The 21,541-nt window shown below is 35.0% G+C and overlaps 1 protein-coding gene across 7 annotated transcripts in view; it reads right to left on the bottom strand.

Annotated features, from left to right (window-relative positions):
• ATF7IP (activating transcription factor 7 interacting protein) overlaps positions 1–21,541 on the bottom strand; it is a 121,109-nt gene that overhangs the window by 34,669 nt on the left and 64,899 nt on the right. For 5 of the 7 annotated variants that reach the window (XM_023741588.1, XM_023741589.1, XM_023741592.1 and 2 more), the window contains exons 3-6: positions 15,466–15,552; positions 13,989–14,134; positions 8,972–9,109; positions 527–592 (exon numbers count right to left, since the gene is read on the bottom strand). In XM_023741588.1, coding sequence (XP_023597356.1) covers positions 527–592; positions 8,972–9,109; positions 13,989–14,134; positions 15,466–15,552 — 437 coding nt within the window. The remainder of the gene's footprint in view (positions 1–526; positions 593–8,971; positions 9,110–13,988; positions 14,135–15,465; positions 15,553–21,541) is intronic. The other 2 variants (XM_012558753.2, XM_023741591.1) reach the window with 1 other exon arrangement.

The raw sequence follows: 21,541 nt of genomic DNA, 5'->3' as shown, positions 1-21,541 counted from the left end.
AATTCTACACTGAAAAGAATAACCGAAATGTTTAAAGCAATTAAGTGACTTGATCTAATTAACTGCTGTCTATTCATTACACTTACAGCACAGCAGAGGACTGATAACATGGGGAAGAAAGGAAGGTGAGGACAGGACTACTAGACGCAGTGGAATACTAAAATTCTCTTTAAAGAACGTGATGGGAGACTAGACTAGGACACTGGCTAGAACGTAAAAAGAAAGACACATGGTAAGACAAATTCCAAAAATGTAATTTTAAAGATAGGTAAAAAATTAGGCCCAACAATATCATCTCCTAAATTGGTTAATACAGTGTTGACTCACCAGAACAGTGAGGATTAGAAAGGGGTTGGGTTGATAATGAGTTGTAGAGCTGCAGCTTCAGAAACAACATACAGGAGGTGCACAGCATGGAAGTGGAACGTCAGACTTGTAATAAAAAAAACTGTTGCCTTCTAATTCAGCATTTCCTAAGATTACCACTTAGAGCTCCATAGTAATTATGCACAAATAGAATTCTTACTTCTTGTCTTTTCTTAAGATCTTCTTTGGCTGCTCCAAACCGTTTGGTTAACCTGGCTATCTTGGCCTAAAAAAAACAAAAATAAAACAGAAATCAAATGTCATTTTCAGTATTAAAAAAGAACCTGTGCGTTATAACTAGAAAACCACACATAACAGTATCCACTGACTGAAGAAAATATGCTAAGCTGATTTTAAAATATACAGTGAAACCTATGAGCCAGAACTCAAGGGGACTGTCTTGTTTTTCCAGGTCTCGCAAGTTTTCCACCTTTGACAGGGTGCAATCTGAACACTTTTCCATTGCTCTCTATTAGTGGAAAATATGAGCTCTCCTTCTGTGACAGGTTTCCACCTTACACGAGTTCCAGCTTTCACAGGTTTTACTATATATGTAAAACGACCCCTGATCCCAATACTCAGAGGTAAACATTACTAATCTGAAGGCTAGCTTTTTTCCTCCTAGAACTGGTGTTTGCTTACACACCAGTATATTTCTGAATATGTATCCTTATGTTTTGTATTAATTTTTAAACACAGTTGTAATCACAATTTTCTCACTGAGAATTAAACAGTGAACATATCTGTAGGTCATAAAAGATACTGTCAATACTATTTATGGCTATATGAATAATATTGTATCGAACCATTATTTACACACTCTCCTTCCTACTGGATAGGTAGAATGATTTTCAATGTCCTGCTATTGTGAAAAAATACTGCAGTGAACATCTACAACTCTTCTTCTTTCAGGTTATAGCCTTAGAGTACATGACAGAAATGGAATTCCTGGGATAGAGCATATTTTTAAGACTCTTGTCCAAATGCTTTTCAGAAAGGCTTTGCCAAATTTACACTTTCAATAGCAGTGTAAATGAGTACTCATATAATACTACTCTTTGGAATATTTTGTTTCATATTCTATCAGTATTTAGCGATATGATAAAAATGTTATCAGTGTTAACATTTGTTAGTAAAATTTAGTGTATCTTCAATATTATTAATCACTTAAACAGTTTATATATAAACTGCCTAGTCATATATTTTGCCCGAATACACAGTCAAATGAAATGTAAGAAATTTTTTTTAAAAAAGAGCAGGAAAAAAAGTGAGGTGGAGGGGATGATGAAAGAAAAATTATCATACCAACACGTCTTTTATTGTATTTCCTTTCAGTCTTTAAGGCACAGAAGTGATACTCAATCGTCTGTTTGTTGTTGTGCATTAAACATTTTCAAGAATATTAAAACTAAACTTCTGAAACAGGATGAAGAGCTTCTCCAGAAAATTTCTTTTATCCATTATAAGAAAATGATATTACCAGTTTTTAAGGTTTCTTTCAGAAAGGAGTCACTTCTAAAGGAGACTCCAAACCCTGCAGTATTAAAACCACCAGTTGCTGTCAACTCAGTTCTGACTCACAGCAACCCTCTGTGTGTCAAGAGTAGAACTGTGCATCATAGGGTTTTCGACGGCTGATTTTTCAGAAGTACATCACCAGGCCTTTCTTCCAAGATGCATCCAGGTGGACTTGAACCTCCAATCTTTTGGTTAGAAGTGGAGCACATTAACCACTTGCAATGCCCAGGGAATCCTTTACAAGATATGTAAGTTCATTAATATGGCCTAGGCAATCAATCACCTATGACTCCCAAAGGTGAAGATGTTCCCCGGGGCATAGTTATTTATAGATGTTGTCAAGACCTAAAGACATATAACATTATTTTATATCCTTAATATGAATTTACCTTTCTGGTCACTAAAATATTCCAAGTAACTTTTTCAAGAAAGATAATACAGAAAAGTGTTTTCTGCATTCCATTCTTATCCAAGAATGACTCCTTTTTTTTCTTTAGTCAGGTTATCTGGGTGGGTATTCTGAAAATTACAAAGTATGTACAGTATTGTTCTATTTTTACTTAAAAATTAAAACAACAAGAAAACCAATCTTTTGTACATGTTGTTAGATATATGGAAAAAATTCTAGAAGGATACATACTAAAGTTAACAGCGATTATCTCCAGAGGCTAGGACTGGCTAGAAATGGGGGAGAGTTAAGGCGAAGGACTACACTTTGACTTTATAAACTTCTGTAATATTTAAATTCTTTTCAAAAAGAATTATCACTTAAAAAATTAAACCAGTAACTGAGAAAGAAAATCAAGACTTCTCATCTAGGAAGACAGTGTAACTTTGTTAACTCAGGTTTTTATTCTGTCCATTTTCTTCATAATGGTCTTGAAACTGTCTTTTTTAGGCGGGAGGGGAGGGAGTTTATTCTTATGTACTTACTTTTTAAAATAACTATCATATGTGAAACTTATCTTTCTAATTAGTTACTGCTTGTTTAACCTTATTATCAGGTAGCTGTTAACTTTCCTTCTCTCATTCTAACTTTTTGATAATTCTCTTGGGTTCTCTTTCTACCAATCATTATTAATTTCTTTTTCTCATCTTACTGCATTGTCCAAAATTGTCACCACAGCTCTAAATAGCAGCATCAGTAACAGACATCTTTCTTTTATTTTCAACTTTAATGTTAATACTTCCAGCAATCCACTATTTAATACAAAAGTTTTCTATTTACAGAAGGTTTCTGACAGATACCCTTTATGAGGTTAAAGTGACTTCTCTATTTTTTTTCATGAATGGCTGGTGAATTTTAACAAATCCTCACTTGGCATCTACTGAAAAGATCACATTATTGTTCATCTTTCCTCTGTTAAATACAGTGAAATATAATTGTTAATTCTGAACCATCCCTTTCATTGACGAGAGAAAACCATGTTACGAAGTAAAACTGGCCTACGTATTTTCTTTTCTTGTGCTATAGGATACTACAGTTTGCTTCATAAAATGAAGTCTCATTTTTCCCTACTCTCTAGAACAGTTTTTATGAAATGTGAATTACCTATTCCTAAAAGATTTGTCAGAATTTTCTGGTAAAGCAGTCTGAGTCCAATCACTTCTTTTGAGATGGACCGTTGCCTACAATTTCCACTTCTAGAATTGCTAAAAATTTTTAAGTTTTCTACTTTCCTTTAGGTCAAGCTTATAAATGTATTTTCTTAGATAAGATGGACTTCACTGGCATATGGTTGTATCTAATTTTCTCTTATTTTTAGAAATCACTTCTGGATGTTTACTTAGTAGTTTCTTTTTTAATTCTTATATAGTTTATTTGTATTTACTCTCACTATTTCTAGATCAAAGATTTTTTTACTTTTAAGACTTTTCAAATGATCAACTATTACCTTTATTGCTCAGTCTTCAAAAACAGTATTTCTGGGTATCAACTTCTTCCTTCTGCCTGGGGTTTAGTTTGCCACTGCTGTTTTTCCCCCCAGCAATAGAGACGAACACGTAGAAGTTTTTCTGTCTTTTCTATTTGTTAATAACGGATTTTAAGGTTATAAATTTTCCTATGAATACTGCTTTGTCTTTAACCTACAGGTTTTAATATGCAGTGCTTTAATTACATTTCTGATCCAAAGAGTCTATAATTTCCACTTTTAATTTCACTTTGCAATTATGTAAAAGTTTGTTTTGGGGGCAGACATTTGTTGCTAATTTCTAACTTCATTACAGAGGTGTTACTGGATCCACAATAAATGACATTTGTGTGCATTTTAGGATTTTCCTAAAAGCTACTAAAGTTCTTATCTGACAAGGTATCAAAGGCATATAATCCTAAAAGTATACATCAATACTTAAAAAATAATAAAAAATCATGGAAATAATTGTTGGGGTTAACCTTACAATTTGACATCTCTGGAAAAGCGAAACATATAGATAACTTTTTTCACTATTCAGAAAGCAACCAATCCCTGAACTATACAGAAAAGTTACTATACTTCTATAACTACTTAATTCCCTAGGTTCCATACTTTTATTTTCATACACACCATTAGCTTTAGCTATACATCCAATGTAGATAACTGTATTCAGCTCTTATAAAATGTCTCTTCAGGACGCAGAAAAGAAGCCAATAATTAAAACTAGGCTTTCACAAAAGCATGTGGAAAAAAAGTATCACCCAGCAAATCAGTATTACTCAAAACCAGTATTATTCACTATCATAAAAATGACTTTAGATATTCCATGTTCATGGACTAGAAGACTTTAAAAAAACGTCAAAATACCAGAAAGTTATTTTGTGGATAATGACAAAATGATTCTAAAGTTTATATGAAAAGGCCAAAGACTCAGAATGGCAATACAATGCTGAAGAATAACAGAGTTAGAGGATAGACACTACCCAACTTTAAGACTTATCAGAAAGGTACAGTGTTCAAGACAGAGTGGTACTGATGAAGGAACAGAGAAATAAATCAATGGAACGGATTAGAGAGCCCAGAAATAGACACAATTATAGTCAACTGATTCTTGACAAAGAACCAAAGGCAATCCAAGGCAGAAAGGATAGTCTTTTAAAAAAATGGTGTTGGAACAACTGGACATCTATACGCAAAAAATGAATCTAGACACTCAACTTACATCTTTCAAAAAATTAACTCAAAATAGATCATAGACCTAAATGTAAGATACAAAGCTACACAACTTCCAGAAGATAACACAGGAGAAAATCTAGGTGATCTTAAGTTTGGTAATGACTTTTTATATATAACATCAAAAGCACGATCCATAAAGGAAAAAACTGTTACGGTGGACTTCGTTAAAATCAAAAACTTCTACTCTGTGAATGATACCAGTAAGAGAATGAAAAGACAAGCTACATACAGACTGGGAGATAATCTTTGTAAAACACATTATCTGATAGAAGACTTGTATCCAAGATATACAAAGAACTCTGAAAACTACAAAACATTACTAACAAAAACTAAAGACATAAACAATGGAAGTGGCAGTGGTGGTCACTGACAGAATTCTTGCCTTCTATGTGGGAAACCTGTGCCTGATTACCGGCCAGCGCACCTCAAGCACAGCCACCACTCATCTGTCAGCAGAGGCCTGCTTACGTGTTGCTACGATGCTGAACAGTTTCAGCGAAGCTTCCAGACTAAGATGGACTAGGAAGAAAGGCCTTGCAATCTGCTTCTGAAAATGAGCCAATAAAAACCCTATGGATGACAAGAGTCCTACCCATGACTCATCAGGGGGATGGCACAGGATCAGGCAGTGTTTCATTCTGTTGTGCATGGAGTCGCTATGTGTGGGGAGTTAACTTGACAGCAGCTAACAACAACAAATAATGTAAAGACATCCTGTGTTTATGGATTGGAAGACTTAATATTGTTAAGACAGCAATACGCTCCAAAGTGATCTACAGATTCAGTGCAAACTCTATCAAAATCCCAATAATGACCATTTTTCCAGAAATGGAAATGCTGATCCTAAAATTAATATGGAATTGCAGGAAACCCAGACTAGGCAAAACGACCTTGAAAAAGGAAGTTGGAGAACTCATACAAAAACTACGGTAATCGAAAGAGTGATATACAGTAGCCCATCCTTATCCACAGGGGAAATGTTCCAAGAACCCGCCCCCCCGTGGATGCCTGAAACCAAAGATAATACCAAACACTATATATACTATGTTTTGTCCTATACATACATAGCTATGATAAAGTTTAATTTATAAATTAGGCACAGTAAGAGATTTACAACAACTAATAACAAAATAGAACAATTACAATAATATACTATAATAAAAGTTACATGAACAACAGAGCAGGATGGTGCAAGATTTCACCACAATATGTATTCATTTAACGTTTTCAGACAGCGACTGACTGCAGGTAACGGAAACCACAGAAAGGAAAACCGCAGATAAGGTGCAGCTACTACTGTACTAACCCAAGGATAGACATACAGATCAACGGAATAGAATGGAAAGCCCAGAAATAAACTCATACATCTACTGTTAATTGATTTTCTACAAGGATGCCAAGACTATTCAATGGGGAAAGAACAGTCTGTTCAAAAAATGGTGCTGGGACAACTGGATATCCATACAGAAAATAATGAAATAATACATCATACTACATGCAAAAATTAATTCAAACTGGATCAATGACCTAAATATAAGAGCTAAAGTATAAAACTCATAGAAGAAGAAAACATTTGGCAGTAGATTTGGCAAATAATTCTTAAATATGATGCTAATACATGAGCAACAAATTAAAAAAAAGATAAAATGGACTTCATCAAAATTTTAAACTTGTATGTATCAAAGGACACTATCAAGAAAGTGACAAGAAAACTACAGAATAGGAAAAAATATTTCCAAAGTATATATCTGATAAGGGTCTAGAACCCAAAATAGATAAAGAACTCTCACAATTCAACAACAAAAAGATAAACAACTCAATTAAAAAAATGGGCAAATAACTTGTATAGACATTATTCCAGAGAAGATACACAAATGGCCAAGAAGCACCTGAAAAGATGTTCCACACTATTAGTCATTAGGAAAACGCAAATCAAAACCACAACGTGATATTACTTCATACCCACTATGATGGCCATAACAAAAAAAAAAAAAGGGAGAAATAAAAACTGTTGCCAAGGATGTGAAAAATGGAATCCTCGTATACTGCTAGTGGGAATGTAAAATGATGCGGTCACTGTGGAAAACAGTCTGGTGGCTCCTCAATAAGTTAAACGTACAATTTCCATCTGACCCAACAATTCCATGCCTAGTTATAAATTTAAAAGAATTGAAAACAGTATTCAAACAAATTCTTGTAAACGAACGTTCACAGCAGCACTATTCCCAATAGCCAAAAGATAGAAAAACAAGCCAAACGACCATGAACTAAGGAATGGATAAACAAACTGTAGTATATCCATATAATGGAATATTACTGAGCAAAAAAAAGGTATGAAGTTCTGATATATGCTACATAAACCTCAAAACCATTAAATGAAAGAAGCCATACAGAAAAGGTCACATACTGTGTGATTCCATGTATGTAAAATACACAAAAAATTAATAAAGATAGAAAGCAGACGAGTGGTTATAAAGTGCTGGAAGAAGGGAGATGGGAAGTGACTACATAATGGATACAATGTTCCCTTTTGGATGATGAAAATGTTGTGTAACTAGACAGAAGTGATACACAACACTTAATATACTAAACGTCACCGAATTATATGCTTTAAAATGAAACAGCATGTTATCATGTGCTCATTTCAGCTAAAACTCTGACAAATGTATTTTAATATATAAAAAACCAGACCAGTTGCCACTGAGTCGATTCCCCCTTATATAACTATATTTAACAAGGAGTCCCCAGGCGGTGCAAATGGTTAACACAGCTGACTGTTAACTGAAAAGCTGGAAGTTTGAGCCTACCCAGAGTTGTCTCGGAAGAAAGACCCAGCAATCTTCTGAAAAATCGGCCACTAAAAATCCTATGAAGCACAGTTCCACTCTGACATTATGTGGGGTTACTATGAGATGAAATCTACTTGATGGCAACTGGCTGGTTTTTCATATTTAATAAAAATGAAAAACAGTATTTACTGATAAATATGGATTAGTAAACTAATAATCTAAGTTAATGAGGAAGTAGATTAATATAAACAGAATCTCTCTTTAACACGTATTATTGAGTATTCATTAATGCATATAACATAGTAAATGACAGCCTTTCTTAAGTAATTTAAAAAAACCTTTAGAAACACTGTAAAGTCAGGGTTGATTCTGGCAGTTCCAGCCAACCACTCCAGCTGTATCAAACCAGTCCAGGGAGGCTGAGACCATCCAAATCTCATGCCAAATGTGCCGTGGATAACAAATCCCACTCCATACACCAACTGCAGCCTGTAGAAATCTCAGCTTCCTTTCTCTGGTCAGTCCAGACCCTAGCTGCCAGCATAGCCCTTTTCTCTTTCTCATCCCCATTTAACCCAGGGTTAGGTCAGCATGTACTGGCCCCTTTCTCTTTCTTAGGTCTCAGAATCCGTTGGAATGTAAAGGGCTATCCTTCACCTAGCTCCTCCCCCCCCACCCCCAAAAAAGGATACAAACACACAGGACAAGGTCCAGGCAGGGTCTCAGTGCAGAGCTTCCATGTTCCCAGGGGATGCACTTACCATGAGAGAGCAGATATTCACTCTCACGAGCTCCTTCTACTTCTATAATTTAGAATTTATCTTAGTTTTACACAAATAACACATGGCTTCTATATTTGTTTGCCAATCACTCCCTCCCTCCATGACCTATATTCATAAGTGCACTATGCTAATTTTTTTTTAAAGTAACATTAAAAAAAAAACTGGCATAGTGGCACTTCTGAATATACTTCTTGAGGGGAGGGAGCAGTCAGCAAACAAACGCAGAAGTCACATGTTATTTGCAGAAGTCACATGTTATTTGCATAAAGATACGGTAAATGTGTTTTATAGTCAACTTCAAACTATATTACAGAAAATAAGTTTATAAAAATGATGAGTATCTAATTCAAGTCAGCATACAAACCTGTAGTTCAGTAAGAACTGTTTTATGCCTCTTGTTACATTCAATCTTTTCCACTCGTGTTTTCAATTCTGCCAAAGTCTTATCAAATACAGCACACTGTAGTGTACACAATTTTTCTTCCAGCAACCACTGCACAACCTAAAAAAATATATATTCCTTTGTTACTAGCACAGAGGGCAATGCACTATGTAGCAAACAACAAACATTGAAAAGTACTGATAAGATAGTAATAATGTATTAATCAGTTTAATGAAGAAAACACGCTGGCATCCATAATGCAATGCTACGTGCTGAAATTCACAGCTTCCACATATTTACCTCAAAAGAGTAATAGATACTAAAAACAGAAATTTCCAGAGAGTAAAATTTTAAAAACAATTTGAAATTAAAGTTTTAATATTTTCTTCCAACACCCCTTAGTGTTGATGCTCTAGGGCAGTTGTTCTCAAACCATTAAAAAAAAAAAAAATTAAAGGAAAGGACCAGTTTTTAAATTTTCTAATCTACTGCAGATCGGTATTTTTGTGGGATACACTAAGAGTATCACTACATTATTAAATTTCTATAAAATATTTCTAAAATGCCTCTTTTCAATTTCTGTATTTATCTCATCATGGACCCAAAACAAAAAGGAGACTGGTGCTTGTCTATGAAGCACATTTCAGTAACACTGATCTAGAGGAGGAAACCCTCACTATACACAAAAGGAGCCCTGGTGGCACACTGGTTACACGTTCAGGTGCCAACCAAAAGGTCAGCAGTTTAAACCCGCCAGCTGCTGCACAAGAGAAAGAAGTGGCAGTCAACTTCCGTAAAGATGACAGCCTTGGAAACTCTACGGGGCGGTTCTACTCTTTCCTAGTCAGTCGACACAAGTGGAACGAACCGACTCGATCGCAACGGGTTTGGTTTTTTATACACAAGGCAGACATGACTTTTATACAAAAAAATTTTCAAACTTCTTTCACAAAACTACCTTTAAATACTAACAGCTCGATCAGAAGGACTAAATAAGCATTATTATCTCCACAGCACAAAAAAAAGAAACTGAGAGAAAAAAAAAAGTCACTATTTTAATTGCTTCACTATTCCTTTTTCTAGTGTATGGATATTTGTACTGTATCTTAGTGAAAGAACACTGGCCTAAAACTTAATTTTTAATTTCATCATTAAATATATAAGACACTAAAAAATTAACTTCACCTGAGTTTCATATCCCTCTCTAAACGTAGGTGTTTATTATAAATATGTGTCTGAACATACTTTTATTTCCATGATTTTCATCTATAGTCTAACATACAGGGGGGAAGGTTCCAAAGTCCAAATATTCCTTTTCCCTGTTCTTGTTAGGTGCCGTCCAGTTGGTTCTGACTCACAGCAACCCTATATACAACAGAACGAAACACTGCCCAGTCCTGAACCGTCCTCACAATCGTTATTATGTTGAAACCCATTGTTGCAGTCACTGTGTCAATCCATCTCATTGAGAGTCTTCGTCTCTTTAAATGACCCTATGCTTTACCAAGCATAATGTCCTTCTCCAGGATCTGGTCCCTCCTGATAACATGTCCAAAGTATGTGAGAAGTCTCACCATCCTTGCTTCTAAGGATCATTCTGGCTGTATTTCTTCCAAGACAGAACTGTTTGTTCTTCTGTCAGTCCATGGTATACTCAATATTTTTCACCAACACCTTAATTCAAAGGCAACAATTCTTATTCGGTCTTCCTTATTCAGTTGTCCAGCTTTTGCATGCACATGGGGCAACTGAAAACACCGTGGCTTGGATCAGGTGCACATCAGTCCTTAAACTGACATCTTTGCTTTTTAACACTTTAAAGAGGTTTTCTGCAGCAGATTTGCCCAATCTAATGCATCGTTTGATTTCCTGGCTGCTGCTTCCATAGGGGTTGATTGTGGATTCAAGTAAAATGAAATCCTTGACAATTTCAGTATTTTCTCCATTTATCATAATGTTGCTTATTGGTCCAGTTGTGAGAATTTTTGTTTTCTTTATGTTGAGGTATAACCCATACTCAAGGCTATGGTCTTTGATCTTCATCAGTAAGTGCTTCAAGTCCTCTTCACTTTCAGCAAGCAAGGTTGTGTTATCTGCATAATGCAGGTTGTTAATGAGTCTTCCTCCAATTCTGACATCACGTTCTTCTTCATACAGTCCATCTTCTTGGATTATTTGCTCAGCATACAGATTGAATAAGTATGGTGAAAGGATACAACCCTGACACACACCATTCTTGACTTTAAATCATGCAGTATCCCCTTGTTCTGTTCAAATGACTGCCTCTTGGTCTATGTACAGGTGCCTCATGAACACAATTAAGTGTTCTGGAATTCCCATTCTTTGCAATGTTATCCATAATTTGTTATGATCCACACAGTTGAATGACTTTGTATAGTCAACAAAACGTAAGTAAATATCTTTCTCATATTCTCTGCTTTCAGCCACGATCCATCAGACATCAGCAATGATATCCCTTGTTCCACTTCCTCTTCTGAACCTGGCTTGAATTTCTGGTAGTTCCCTGACGATGTTTTGAAAGATTTTTAGTAAACTTTTACTTGTGTGTGATATTAACGATACTGCTCAATAATTTCTGCATTCTGTTGGATCAACTTTCTTCAGAATGGGGACAAATATGGATCTCTTCCAGTCAGTTGGCAGGAAGCCGTCTTCCAAATTTCTTGGCATACACATATGAACACTTCTAGTGCTGCATTCGTCTGTCGAAAATTTTCAGTTGGTATTCCGTCAATTCCTGGAGCCTTGTTTTTTACCAGTGCTTTCAGTGCAGCTTGGATCTCTTCCTTCAGTACCATCGGATCTTGATCACATGCTACCTTCTAAAACGGCTGAAAGTCGACCAATTCTTTTTGGTACAGTGACTCTGTGTATTCCTTCTGTCTTCTTTCAATGCTTCCTGCCTCGCTTAATATTTTCCCTGTAGAACCCTTCAATATTGCAACTCGAGGTTTGAATGTTTCTTCAGTTATTTCAGCTTGAGAAATGCTGAGTGTGTTCTTCCCTTTTGGTTTTCTATCTCCAGGTCTTTGTACATTTCCTTACACTTTACTTTGTCTTCTCGAACCACCTTTTGAAATCTTCTGTTCAGCTCTTTCACTTCATCATTTCTTCTTTTTGCTTAGCTACTCTACATTCAAGAGCAAGTTTCAGAGTCTCTTCGGACATCCATTTTGGTCTTTTCTTTCTTTCCTGTCTTTGTAATGACTTTTTGCTTTCTTCACGTATGATATTCTTGATATCATTCCACAACTCGTCTGGTCTTCCGTCATTAGTGTTCAACACATCAAATCTATTCTTGAGATAGTCTCTAAATTCAGGTGAGATATACTCAAGGTCATACGTTGGCTCTCACGGACTTGTTCTAATTTTCTTTAACTCGAACTTGTATATGAGCAATTGATGGTCTGTTCCAGAATTGGCCCCTGGTCTTGTTCTGACCAATGATATTGGGTTCTTCCATTGTCTCTTTCCACAGATGTAGTAGATTTGATTCCTGTGTATTCCATTTGGTGAGTTCCATGTGTATAGTCATCATTTACGTTGTTGAAAAAAGGTATTTGCAATGAAGAAGCTGTTGGTCTTGCAAAACTGTATCATGCCATCTCCTGTGTCATTTCTATCACCAAGGCCACATTTTCCAACTACAGATCCTTTTTCTGTGTTTCCAACTTTTGCATTCCAATTGCCAGCAATTATCAATGCATCTCAATAGCATGTTTGATCAATTTCAGACTGCAGAAGTCGGCAGAAATCTTCAATTTCTTCATTTTCGGCCTTAGTGGTTGGTTCACAAATTTGAAAAATAGTCGTATTAACTGATCTTCCTTACAGACTTACGGATAATATCCTACTACTGACAGCGTTGTACTTCAGGACAGATCTTGAAATGTTCTTTTTGACGATAAATGTGATGCCATTCCTCTTCAATTTATCATTCCCAGCATAATCATTCCCATATGACTGAATCAAAATGGCCAATACCAGTCCATTTCAGTTAACTAATGCCTACGATATTGATGTTCATATGTTCCATTTCATTTCTGATGACTTCTAATTTTTCTAGATTCATACTTTATAAATTCCAAGTTTCGATTACTAATGGATGATTGCAACTGTTTCTTCTTATTTTGAGTCATGCCACCTCAGCAAATGAAGTTCCCAAAAGCTTGACTCCATCCACATCATTAAGGTCAATTCTATTTTAAGGAGGCAACTCTGCCCCAGTCGTATTTTCAGTGCTTTCCACCCTGAGGGGCTCATCTTCCGGCACTATACCAGACAGTGTTCCACTACTATTCATAAGGTTTTCCCTGGTCAATTTTTTCAGAAGTCACTGCCATGTCCTTCTTCCTAGTCTGTCTTAGTCTGAAAGCATCACTGAAACCTGTCCACCAAGGGTGACCCTACTGGTATTTGAAATACCAGTGGCAAAGCTTCCAGTAACACAGCAACACACAAGCCACCACAGTAGGACAAACTGATAGGCACGTGGTGGTCCCTCTTCCCTAGTCCTTCTAAAGCCTTGCCCCTATGATTTTTAATACTATGCTAAGGCACATAACCAGTATTTCAGAATGTAGGGACTTACAACAATGAAACTACCTTATGATAAAGACTAAAACATTAATATGTGAGACTCTAGTGCTCCCTTTTCACTAAAGAAAGTTCAATATGAAGAGAAAAGTTGAAAACTTATATTCAGTTCTTTTATTAAAGTAAAGAAAGAAGATCTATCTCCCTTTTATTTCCATAATCACTATCATCTCCTAAAACACCTATGTAGCCATAAATGTCAGAATACATTTTAAAATTAAATTATCAAGGATAAAAATAGACTTTACAAGCTCAACCACTTTCTTCAAGCTCTCTCTCTTTTTATGATAAACCTGAATGTCAGTAAAATACAGAATAATTTCAAAGATCTAGAAAAATAAAGACTATGATACTTTTTATTTTAACTTGTAATAGATAATACCTTTTGTAGTTTCTGGTTAATGTCTCCTTTGGCTGTAATCTTTACTTGAAATTCTGCCTCATATTCTTCTTCCATGTATCGACGGCGTTTGGACTGTATATTGTCCATGTCCTCTGACTTAGAACGTTTTCTTCTTGAAAATTCATCTGAGAACAAAAAGCATGATTAGGCAGGTATTTTTCTTATAGCCTTAATGCCTATTCTCCATCCTCATCAAAATATCGCTTCTATCTATCACAATAGCATTCTCAACCAATTATTTTATGTATACAATTATTTTACGTAATTTTTTAACATATTCATTTTATGTATTCTTTTTGAAAAACAGGTAAGTGGCTTTTAGCATTAAACTTGAAATGATTTTCAATATATACATAAGAGCTTCCTAATGACTAAACAATGTAGAATGTGAACACAGAACATTCTTTCCTTGAAATCTTAACAGTAAGATGGAGTTGCCTAACAATTGTGTTATTCATAAGGGGGAAGAAATCATTTCATATTCATTCCCTATGCTTAATTTCATAATGCACATGAATCCTCTGATAAAATACAGTATTTATTCTCTTGTCATAAATTTCTAGTAACTGTGCATAGCTTTAATTATTTAATTCTTCCTCCTCAGTAAAATGTAGGAAAAATTCTTACTTAATCAGCCTTAGGAAAATAACATAGTAACAGTTATTCTTAACACAGCCTAATGAATTTCAAATATATAAAAGTAATAAAATTATTATGTCATTAAAAAAGTACATTTGGTAAAGAACAGACATTCAAAGATCTTCACTTTAAAAATTTCTATTCAAACACTGGTAATATTCATAAGATCATAAGCAAATTTTATCTAGTTTTGTTTCAGTATCTAAAATTACTAAAATCTCCACATTTTTTAAAAGGCAAATGCCTTTATCTGACCATACCTATCTCTCTCCCTCTCACTACATATATATCTATGTGCCTATTTATTAATCCAGATCTACTCTGTAACTTCTCTTATATTCAAATGACTTACCCATGGTCATACACGGAGAGTAGTAGGTTTCCTGATTTCTAGTCCAGTTATCTTTCCTATAAACCTAACAATACTCAGCCCCATCATTTCCCCTTCCTGCGAAGCTTAAGAACCTAAATAGACTGAAACACATATCGGGCCAGACAAAAACCTTACAGTCCAATGCTCTAAATGTAAATTTAACGATTTTTCTCAAGACAGTCTGACAGTAGCTTACTAAACATTAATCTTAAATCTTTCTTGTGGAACACTGAAATGTATAAATAAAATAAACACTGAAGTATATGAGATAATTAATACTTTCAAAGATCCCTGGGTTAGCCATCAACATAATGATTTAGTTGTGGCTTAATTAAACTGCAAAGTTTTACAATTATCTCATGGACAGAAATACTCCATGGCCTTAAAACCAGAAACAATGGACTGATTTTCAAACTAGTTCAAGCTGGGTTTGTACATGCATACTTTTCTCAGAAGGTCTTTCATCTTCTTCAGGTATTACTTGCTCGTCTTCCTCAGGTTTGCTGTCCTTTTCATTTCCTTCTACTTCTGCTGCAACAAAAATAGAAAAGAAAATCTTACTTCCATTGGAATGCATAACAGCTCATTAAAATTTACATTTTTGGTAACTATTCAGATAATAATCTTATGAAATCAGAGTCCTAAAATATGACATTTTGAGAATAAAGAGGGAGCATCAACTGGCAGAAATGAATGGCCAAGTCTACTTTCCAAATATTTCTGTAAATTCATAATAAACTTTTCATATAGAAAAAAATTATTCGTAGTATAGATTTTAAAACAAAGAATCTTAGTAATTTACTGTCGCCATAAGATTAATAAAATGTGAAAATAACACTACAAAAGCACTTAGATTTCTTAACATTCAATTATTAAAGATTAAAGCAGTGGTTGTGACAATTACAAAAATACAAACCACTGAAAACTCAAAACACCTAACATACTGACCCAACAGGCTGAATCATTAAGTTACTTGACTAGTTTAAGGATAGTTCATAAAAGAGGAATGGAAAAGCTATCCTAGAAATAATAAAAGTTTCACTTAAAAATTAATAGCTACTTTTGACACCAGTGCCAACAACTGAACTAGGTGCTTAACCTGTATCACTTCATGTCCTCATTATAATCCTGCACTGTGAACAGTATTTTTTGCCATCACACAGACGAGGAATCTAATGTTCACAAAGGTTAAGTAATTTCACAAGGTCACATAACTAGTTAGGAAGGAAATTCAAATGTAAAATCCATGTATTTTCTACTACACCATGATGCCTTATTTTAAGCAGTTGTAAAAAGATACTGGAGGAAACAGTAGTACTAAACGTATCAATGAAAGAGTACTACCAAAAACATACTGCTAAAAATGTCTCACACCTGCATTCTTTTACTACAAATAAAATCCCAGAGGTATTAGAAATGGCCTTTAGTAAATCAACCTCTAACTCCTCAAATAACCTAATCATTAAATTGGGGGTAGGGAATATTTACAACAAATCAGTAATACATTTGGATTTCTGTTTTTTTCCCCTTATATATCACTACAATTCGCTTCCCAGTGGCTTCCATAAAGTATGCTACGTTTCCTTGTATCCTCTAACTAATATTAAATAAGCAATCACAGGTATATAGCATACATAAAGATATGACACCACTTCTCTGAACTCTAGGGCTTTCATCCCAATGGCCCTGAGGGCAGAAGTCAAGGTTAAAATAATTAAAAAGACCTTTTAAATGAAAATAGGCATAGAGAACAGGATCACTGATGAACCTATTGAGGCTCTTACAAATATTTTTTTCACGCTAAATAAAGCTAACTGAGTAAAGATAACTAAAAACGTTTTTTTAATTTTAAAACAAACAGTGCATATTATAAAATTTTCCAGTTATCACCCTTTGCTCATTAGAAACATTTTAAGATCTCATGCTTCATCCTTAGTTTCAATAAAATAAATGTAAATTTGTTTTTGCTTTCTTGAAAATCACAAGCATATTATGAAGCATTTCTTTCTATACATACTTTTTTTTTCCCCCCCTAATCTTCCAGATTTTAATACTCAGGGTTGGTGACTCCAAAGCTTCTAAGTCCCCACAGAGGTTCCAAAGACACAAAGTAACTGGGTTACTTGAGACGAAAAAAGTTTGCATAGCCTTTATTTAGCGAATCCTCACACCAGTAAAAGCACAAAATTAGCTATGGCTCCAATCAGGATAACTTCAAGCCAGAGTCCTCAGAACACAACAGAGTCAACTGGCCTTGTTTGGTCTGCTTCTTTTATGCACGTTAGCTGCCTTTCCACTACAGACATGTCAAGCTTAGCTTGAGCTTCCTTCGTTTTACTCAAAAACTTCCTTCCAGCACCCAAGTCCCATTTTCCAGGTAAGTTGGTAAGATATGACTGAATTCTCAACACTTAAAACTTTCACTGGGATTTTTTAATAGATACACAGAATTTAAAATTATGCTAGAATTTCATGTAGTATTAAGAAGTTTGGGTAAGAAAAATGGTATTAATAGATTGTACAAAGAGAGGTAAGGCCCTATATTTCTTTAAATTTTTTGTTCACAAAGCCTCTAAAGAATCTGAAAGTAGACCTCCTTCAACCAGAATAATAACCAAAGGTCCATGCACACAGGCATTTTTATATACAATTTTAGGTGGTTCCTGGGACTCCTCAGACTCATCCAAATACTCAGGTTAAGGATGATGCTTTTAGAAAATCATCCTCATTCACAGATAGGTCCTGTGGTCTTAGACACAGCTGCATTACAACAGTTTTATTTGTGGTATTCTTTCTTTTCAACCAGACTAGACAAATGGCTCACTAAGGGCAGAAACCAGACCTTAAAATTTTGGTAACTCTGGAAAAGACTTTAGGCAAATCAGACGCTTAATACCGATCTAATCACTGTTATCTTTAATACGGTTGGTCTCATTAACTAAACGTAGAAAAACTGTGTTGTAGAGGATTAAAATACAGAACTTACATTAAGGAGTCAGTCTCCCATTTTCATAATTACACCTTATACAATTTTATTCCGAGGAAATATGACAATACTATTGCTTTACATCAAAAGTTGGCAAACTTTTTCTGTAAATGGCCAAACAGTAAATATTTTCAGTCTTGTGGGCCATATGGTCTCTGTCACAACTACTCAATTATTTCCTCAAAGGAGGAATCATCCATAAATAATAAGTAATATGGAAACAAATGGGTGTGACTATATTCCAACAAAACCTTATTTACAAACACAAGAGAGGCCACAGGCCATAGATGGCCAACTCCCAGTGTTTGATTATGGGCTCCACAAGAATATTTAAAATAAAACAATTCTACAAATTAATTAAAGACAATATACCCATCAGAAAAATGGGCAACGGAGATAAACAAGCAATTCACAGATAAGGAAATACAAATGGTCAATAAGTGTATATTATCAAACTCACAAGAGATATTAGAAAAATGTGGCATTACTGGTAATGTGATTTATTTTCCAGCAAGCAATTTTTTAAAGTTTTATTTAACTATCACAAAGTTCCAAATAATATCTCCCTCAGTATATTTCTGTGCTCCCCTTTAAAGCAAAACTCAAAATAAAAAAAAAATTATATTATTGTGTCCAATTCTTCTCCTCCCATTCTCTCTTCAACCCAAAACCTAATCAAGCTTTCAATTCCACCATTCACCAAAACTGCACCTTGTCAAGATCACCAATGATCTTCAGGTCGTTAAACATTTCTCTTCCATCTTACTTGAACTCATAGCAGCATTTCACAGAGTATAAGTACAGCTGAGTTAATTACTCCCTCCTCCTTAAAATAGTCTCTTTACTTGACTTCTACGACACCTCAATCTATCTCAACAGTGGCTCTTTCTTGTCTCCTTTGCAGGTTCTTCCTTATCTCACCAACCTCTAAGCACTGGAATGCAAACAGGAAGCTCAGTCTTTGCTTCAATTCCCTCTCTTCTCCATTTATAGTCACTCTGAGGTGATCTCATCTAGTCACACAACTTCAACTAATGTCTATATGCTATCTACTCTTAAATTTTCTATATAATCCAGGTTTCTGCCTTGAAATGCAGGCTTATAAGTCAAACTTCAGTGACAATCGTTATCTGAAACTTATCTTCCACCTACATTCTCCTTCCCAAACCTACTTCATCTTTGGTCTCCCTTAATTCTGAAAAGAAAAATCCTGCAATTTAGAGACCAGTATACAGGAATAAAAGAGTCCTGGTTGCATGGTGGTTAAAGCGATTGACTGCTAACAGAAAGGTTGGTGGTTCAAAATGACCAGCAGCTCCACAGGAGAAAGATGTGGCAGTCTGCTTCCATACAGATTTACAGCCTTGGAAACCCTGTGGAGTCACTATGAGTCCGAACCAACTTGACAGCTGTGGGTTTGGTTGAGTGAGTACAGGAATAAGATATTCCATAAGGAAGGGAAGACCAGAAGGCAAAAAGGGACAGGAGCTGGTTGAATGGACGTGGGAAATCTGGGCTGGAAAGGAGGAATGTGCTGCCACATTACATGGAAAGCAGCTAGGGTCACACAGAAATGTGTGTATAAATTTTCGCATGAGAAACTGACTTAACTGTAAATTCACTTAAAGCCCAATATAAAAAAAAACAAAAAAAAGGTATTCCATAAAGAAAAGCCAAATCCATACATAGTCAAATATAGATGGCTTGAGATAATAAAGAATTTTAACTGAACACAATAGAAATTATCAGTAAAATTGACTGAACTAGGTTAATGCTATCACTACCAACCTAAAGCAAAAATAGAGGGAAACCTTCAATTCTATTCCCATGCAATTATTCTCATTAGCATCCTTTTACGTTCATCGTATTTATCTTAAAGATCCAATGAACAAGACAGAAGAAAATCAACAAGATATTTTTAAATCTGAAATAAAATCTAGAAGAAAACTAAGCCAGAGTTCATAATGTAAAATCTGGTTTACTCTAAAACAGATTTTTCTCCTCAAAAATGTTAAATAAAAAAAAAAGTAGCAGCAGCAGATGGAGGAGCAATAGCCACCAGAAATAAAATGAGAGGGGCAAAAAAAGGGAAAAAAATGGAAAATGCAGTTGCCCAAAATCTAAGCAGAGTCTTAAGAGGTCATCCAAGTTTGAGAAAACACCAAAGACAAAGAAAAGATGCTCCTGCATTTAACAACACGGACATCAATGTCACCTGAAGGAGGGAAGACTGTTATTAAGAGGTCATCCAAGTTTGAGAAAACACCAAAGACAAAGAAAAGATGCTCCTGCATTTAACAACACGGACATCAATGTCACCTCACTGACAACAATTAGGTGAAAATCAAAATCCAGTAAGTTGAAGAGTTAATAGGAGAAGAAACAGTCCTAGCTTTGTTAACATAACTTGAAGAATGGCTCCCAAAGAGGAAAAAGATGAAATAATAACTAGAAGAGCACGTATAGTTGATGGAAAAAACTTGGCAGTTACACGGAAGACATGACCAATGTGTGCCACCTCTATTGTTGTTTGACTTTTCCTAGAGAAAGAAATGTTATTTCCCAAGCCTTCTGAAAAAGGCTATAATTTTAATCATTTAGTGAGCATCAGTTACACAATACTATGTTACAAAATGATAACATTTCAGGGTCTACTGAAGTATATCTGCAACACTCTTTTAGGTTTTTCTTCTATTTTTGTAAAATTAAATTAGTCCTTCTATTTGATTTCTGATAGCCTTTTTAGGGGGAGAGGGAGGAGGCGGTTGTTGCTCATACTCATCCCAACAGGTACATTCAAAACAAATTTACTAAAGAAGTGCGTGAAAATGATAGGTTTATGATGTTTCTATCATTAGTATAACACATAAAAGTTACTAGCTACGCTTGTATAATTTGTAATTCTGTGTTCTGAGAGATTAAAAATTAGTCAAGAATAAAGAACCTGATAAAAGTATCACCTCAACAGGCGCACAGCAACACAATGACAAGCAACAGATTCTGTTGCCATATAAAGAAAGTGGGGTCTAGTCTAAGAATCAATGAAGAAACCACACTTAAACCCACAGGACACAAAATTTCCTTCTGAGAAGAGGGGTAACACACAAACAAAATAAAAGTTTAGTTACCAACTAAGAAATTAAACATGTAACTAAACTTAACCTGCTAATACCATAAATTTACACTGCATACCATGAGGATAAAAATCTAAAGGCAAGTACCAAAATTAAACTCAACTTCGAACTTTTCAAAATATGTCACATGGATGGCTTAATATTCACCTGTCTATATTTAATAGCATTGTGTGGGATGGTCTCCAATACCAACATTCTGACTAGGGTAAAATTTGTAAACTCATGAAATAGCTGCACAAGCTGCAATTTGCAATACCTTTCTTAAACAGACTGCCATAAGGCTTTTTAAAGGTCTTGCCCCAATGCCACCCTCTATATAAATATTTATTGAATGAATAAAGTTTACCCCAAACCTTGTAGCCTATTATCTTTCTAAAATGGAAATTTCATCATATCATTT

This window comes from Trichechus manatus, unplaced genomic scaffold, assembly GCF_000243295.1.
Source record: "Trichechus manatus latirostris isolate Lorelei unplaced genomic scaffold, TriManLat1.0 scaffold00184, whole genome shotgun sequence".
NCBI lineage: Eukaryota > Metazoa > Chordata > Mammalia > Sirenia > Trichechidae > Trichechus > Trichechus manatus.
This window is presented reverse-complemented; position numbering and strand designations above follow the sequence as displayed.